At 35.3% G+C, this 5,991-nt stretch overlaps 1 protein-coding gene across 1 annotated transcript; it reads right to left on the bottom strand.

The window, feature by feature from the left end:
- Positions 1 to 5,242: 5,242 nt before the first annotated feature.
- LOC104113610 (uncharacterized) lies at positions 5,243 to 5,686 on the bottom strand. Its single transcript, XM_009623825.1, has one exon. The coding sequence runs from the start codon at positions 5,684 to 5,686 to the stop codon at positions 5,243 to 5,245; it is 444 nt and encodes a 147-aa protein (XP_009622120.1).
- Positions 5,687 to 5,991: the final 305 nt, after the last annotated feature.

Genomic DNA, 5,991 nt, shown 5'->3' with positions numbered 1-5,991 from the left:
TAAAAGTCCAGTGGAGGGGCCAACATATAACTTTTAGTGATTGTATTTTCTTATAGAATTGATTCCTATAACTTTTAGTGATTGTATCGAATTATTTTCGCTAGATTCGAGCCAGACAGAGTTGAAAAATCGTGAAAAAGGCCTTCTAGTGGATTAAATTGGAGCAAGACGAGGTAAGTCTCTTGTCTAATCTTGTGAGAGGGAAATTACCTCATAGGTGATTAAAATTAAATAATTGTTGCTAATTGTGGGGACTACGTACGCACGAGGTGACAAGAGTCTGTGCGTAGTTACTATTAATGCTAAAGTCCGGGTAGTTTAAGACTCAAAGCATGAATTACTTGTGTAAATTGTATTCTTTGTTTAATTAATATTATTTGATATATATACATATATATTGTGAATTGTTAGATAAAAATATTAAAGGATGAAAATCTCATATACTTGATTTTTTTTTTGTTCTGTTTAAATTAATTAATTGTTAAGATAAATTATTCTTCCTCCTGAATTTATCTTATAACAAATATACTCTCATTCCGGAGGTACATAAGAAAATGTCCTCCTTTCTTGTCGAGCGGGCCGAACGCCTCGGCAGGATAGATGTATCTATGGATCGTGCCACATGTCCCTCGGCAGTGTACACAATATTCTGGATCGGGCCGAACGACCTCGGCAGAAATCGAGCTTAATAATAATAATAATTACACGATACTTTGACGGTTTATTGCAGCTTGTAAAGCTATTTGATAAATTGGAAATTCATTGAAATTGAATTGCAGCTTGTAAAGCTATTTGATATATTGGAATTTTATTGAAATTGAAGGATTTATATATATATATAGACGGAGAATTGTTGAATTTTGAAGGAATTTAAATATATATATATATATATATATATATATACGGTGAATTGTTGCATTTTGAAGAAATTTAATTATTTCTGCTGGTTAAATAAATTATTGTTGTATTATGTGAATCATGCGGATTTAAATATTCTAGTCTTATTTCATTATTATTATTGACCCATAGTGAGTGTCAAAGTCGGCCATCTCGTCTCTACCACTTCGAGATTAGGCTTGATACTTACTGGGTACACGTAGTTTACTTACTCATACTACACTTGCTGTACTTTTTGTGCAAGATCTAAGACAGGTACTAGTGGATGACCTATCATCACATATCCACGTCATCCCGAGGCATAGTGGTGAGCTGCCTTTCTGAGCCGTTCTGCAGCTACCAGTATCTCTTTTTATATTTGCATTCTTTCTATTTCATTCCAGAAAGTAATCAGAGTTTTATATAATCTATTAGATGCTCATGCACTTGTAATACCGGGTCTTGGCAAAATATTGGTAGAATTTGGTATTTTATTATTTTTTTGGATTAAAAGTTTAACCAATGTACGTTTGATTTATCAGTTGGCTTGCCTAGTTGTAGTGTTGAGCGCCATCACGACCTATAGGTGAAATTGGGTCGTGATACCGAAGTTCCATAACCGGCTCCAACGCCGCTCTAACACCTCAAACCGATGACCACCGATCCAAAACTAGTCAAATAAGATGCAACCCAATCAAAATGTACTCTAATACTCATAATTAATCAATTTATAACAAATTCCAACTCCGCTCGAAAAATCAATAAAGCAAACCCTTAGGCCCATAGCATTACGAACCAAAATATATAATTTGTTCTCAATTCCATACCAAAATTCGTGGTCAAAATCCAAAAATATAATTTCTAGGTTTTCTACCAAAATCCCAAATTTCTACAAAATTTCATGTATAAATCTTTATACAACTCATGTATTTAACTCACAATGTGCGAGAATTACTTACCTCATAATTTATGATGAAATCTGCTCTTCAAAAAATCCAAAAATCACCCAACCAAAATGAAATATGAAGGAAATTGGGCCAAATCCCATCTTTAAAATAACACTGCCCAGCACTGCCCTTCATCGCGATTGTAGACACACCCTCACGATCGCGAAAGCCAAAAGCCATCCGCCCAGAAAACCTTCTTCGCATTCGCTTTCCACACGATGCGTTCGCGAAGTCTTCCGCCCTCTCTGCTTCGCGATCGCACACCCGGCCTCGCGTTCGCGTAGACCAAACAGCCTCAGGCCTAGATCCTCACTTCCTTCTACGCGTTCGCGACTGCCCAATCGCGTTCGCGTAGGTCCATCAAGCCCTTCACCGCGTTCATGTCTCCCCCATCGCGATCACGATGGGCAAAATAAGCAGCCCCAAAAGTTCCTCTTCGTGAACGCATGACTCCCTTCGCGTTCGCGAAGAAGGAAATTAGATACCAGCAACAGCAGTCCAAAACAGCCTGAATTGATCCACAACCACCTCGAAATACACCCGAGGCCCTCGGGACCCCGTCCAACCACACCAACCAGTCCCATAACACAATGCAAACTTGCTTGAGGCCTCAAATCACATCAAACAACGCTAAAAACACGAATCACCCTCCAATTCAAACTTAGTGAACTTTGAAACTTTAACTTCTACAATCGATACCGAAACCTATCAAATCACATCTTATTGACCTCAAATTTTGTACACAAATCATAATTGCCATTACGGACCTACTCCAACTTTCGGAATCGAAATCCAACCCCGATATCAAAAAGTTCACTTCCAGTCAAACTTCTCAAAAACCTTCAATGTTCCAACTTTCGCCAAAAGACCCTGAAATAACCTACGGTCCTCCAAATCCATATACGGACGCGCTCCCAATACCAGAATCACCATACAGAGCTATTCCCAGACTCAAAAATCCCAAACGGACATCGATAGCATTGAAATGCACTCCAACCCAAATTCATGAAATCCTTCCAAAATGCCAACTTCCACAATAGGCGTTGAAACGTTCCCAGGTCATCCAAAATTGGATCCGGACATACTTCTAAGTCCAAAATGGTCATACGAACCTGTTGGAACCTTCAAATCCCGATTCCGATGTCGTTTACTCAAAATCACCCTTTAGTAAATTCCTCCAACTTAAGGCTTCCGAAATTAGAATTTCCTTTTCAAATCGACTCCGAACTTTCTCGAAATTAAATTCCGACCACACGTACAAGTCGTAATACCCGAAGCGAAACTACTCATGGCCTCAAACCGCCGAGGGACGTGCTAGAGCTCAAAACGATCGGTCGAGTCGTTACATTATAGTAAAAACAATAAAGAAAAAATAAAAAGGAACAAAACTAAAGGAGTGAAAAGGATGTGCATAATTACATTAAGGAAAAAAATTTAAAAGAAAATATAATTTTAAAATAATAATAAATAAAATTAGAAAAGAAAAAAAGAAAAAAAAATAAAAGGAAAAAAGGAGAAAAGAAAACAGGTATAATGTATAAGTTGTTCTTATAGCTGATCTACATAATAAGATCTATAGAAAAAGAAAATGAGAAAAAGTAAGACAAAGATATATTATATCAGTTATATTTAAAAAAAGTGAACGAGTATTTACTATATTAGTTATATTTTTATTATTGCACAAAAAAAAAAAAGAGTGAAGAAAAGGAGCAAAAAAAAGTGAATACAATTAGACTATGCAGAAAAAAGGAAATAAATTTAAATGAAATTAAAAAAGGAACAAGAAATAATGAAAATGAACAAAAGAAAAAAAAGAGCCAAAATTGAGCATGAAATCAAATTATGGTGGAAAAATAAAATAAAAAATAATATGACTGAAAAATAAACATAAAAGGAGAAAAAAGCAAAAAATAAAGAAAAACGAGAAAAAAAAAAGAAGAAAAAGAAGCAATTACCCACAAAAGCTACAATGTGTATGAAATATAATTAGTTTGATGGATAGGAAAATAAATAGGTAGGCAAGGGTAATTAGTTTGATTTTTATGGGTAACGCTATAAAACTCCCATAAAATTATTCAAAAAAACTTTCTAATCTCAAAAATTAAATAAGTCTTATCATTTAAAATATCTCTATACTGAAGTTATTTATTTATATACTTTTTCTTATTTTTTTGGTTCCTTGTTTATGTTATTAAGTTAATCATAAATTAGAATTGTTCATATTCTTGTCCGCTACTTCCATTATAATATACTACAGATGACTTTTTTTTTTTTTTTTTTTTCTAGTAATAAAATTTGTATGTACTTTTATTCTTCTATACTATTGCTCGGATTAATGTTTAAACTTATCAGTAATATTTTTGAGTATGATTATTTATTTATCTTAATTTTATTTTTTAAATTAATTCAAAGTATAAATTCCCTCGCACTATCTCCACCCCCTCTTTCTATATTTTTCCCCCTATTATAAATTCTACAAGAGACTTTTTAGGACTTTTAATGCTTTCTGGCATTCCGCAGTCCACAAAAATCATTCATCTTTTTCAAGAGTGAAAAGAAATGATGGCACTTCTTCGCAGAACTCGAAATGAATCTACTAAGTGCCGCCAACCGGCCAGTCAAACTCTGAACTTCCTTCACACTTGTCAATTGATCAAGGATATATTATATGGACTTAATCTTGTTGGAATTCACTTCAATTCCTTGTTGTGAAACCAAGAAGCCAAGAAATTTTCTGAAACCAACTCCAAAAGCGCATTTTTTAGGATTGAGCTAAATCTATACATATCCTAAATTTATTATTTATTTTTAGGAACAAACACTGTGTTAGCTAACCAATCAGGATAATTTACCTCTCGAATTGAACATATATTTAGTAATTAGATTACCTCTTCTTTAACAAACTTGTTTCTAACCTCAGCTATTATTCGTTTTTTTTTTTTTGCTTTACCGGAGGGATATTAGGGTCCAAAATTAATTTTAATACCTATCATATCTGAGTGAGACCATGAAAAATAATCAATGTTAGTGTTAAGAAAATCAATAATTTTAAGTCTTAGTTCGGGGATCAACCCCATTCCCAAATGGAACTTCCTTTCTAAGAACTCCGTGAAAGCAAATTGTTCGAGCTCCTCTGCAGTTGACTTTGTTGCATTTGCTTCCTCTGGTACCCGTAAAAACCTCGATACCTGATGGAAATCTGATGACTCCTCTTCCCCATTACCTTCAATCAGGATCAAAGGGGGCATCCGTCCCTGTAGTTGTTATTTGCTTGTTCCTTTTGCCTTGCTACTAGATAAGGTAACTGCATTCACTTCTCTCGCAGCTAGTTTATCTCCTCGAATTTGTTTGATCCCCTCCGGTGTAGGGAACTTCATTAGTTGATGGTAAGTTGATGGAACAACCTTCATTTCATAAATTCATCGCCTTCCAAGGATCACGTTGTATCCCATATCGACATTTACCACTTTGAACAAAGTGGTCTTTGTTACACCTTCGGCATGAGTGGGAAGTAAAATCTCTCCTCGGGTCATCACACTCGTTATATTGAACCCAACCAGAAGCTTCGTTGCCGGAATTATTTTTCCAGTTAACTTTGCTTGTACCAAAACTCTCAGTTGAATGATATTGGCTGAACTACCTGGATCAATCAACACACGTTTAATTTTAAAATCTATAACACTAAGTGATATTACCATATCATCGTTATGTGGTAAAGGAAGGCCATCGGCGTCTTCTTCCGTGAAGGTGATTTTATCATCATCTGATATTTGTCGGATCCTCTTGCCATGAGTTACCGATATCTTTATCTTCTTTGCTGCTGCAAATGTCACTCCATTTACTTCAACACCACCAAAGATCATGTTTATCATTAGGCGAGGTGACCTTGCGGCAAGTTAGGCTAGTTTTGCAGCATCTTGATTCCTCCCATAATTTTTCTTGGCCCGATCACTTATAATTCTCTGACCATTCTTTAATAACGATGCAACCTCTTCATGAAGGTGCCGGCAGTCCACAGACTTGTGGTCATGCGTTCCATGAAATTCATATAGATTACGATCCCTTTGGCTGGGATTCAATCGAACTGGTTATGAAAATCCCACCTACTTAATGATTCTTAAAGACGAAATTAGTTCTACTAAACTGATATTGAAGTTATAATCGGATA

The sequence above is a fragment of the Nicotiana tomentosiformis genome, chromosome 7, assembly GCF_000390325.3.
Source record: "Nicotiana tomentosiformis chromosome 7, ASM39032v3, whole genome shotgun sequence".
NCBI lineage: Eukaryota > Viridiplantae > Streptophyta > Magnoliopsida > Solanales > Solanaceae > Nicotiana > Nicotiana tomentosiformis.
The sequence above is the reverse complement of the archived record's forward strand: the minus strand, read 5'-3'. Positions and strand labels throughout refer to the sequence as shown.

Excerpts from the sequence above, each read along its gene's own strand:
- LOC104113610 (XM_009623825.1), bottom strand. The coding sequence starts at position 5,686 with ATGATCTTTGGTGGTGTTGAAGTAAATGGAGTGACATTTGCAGCAGCA.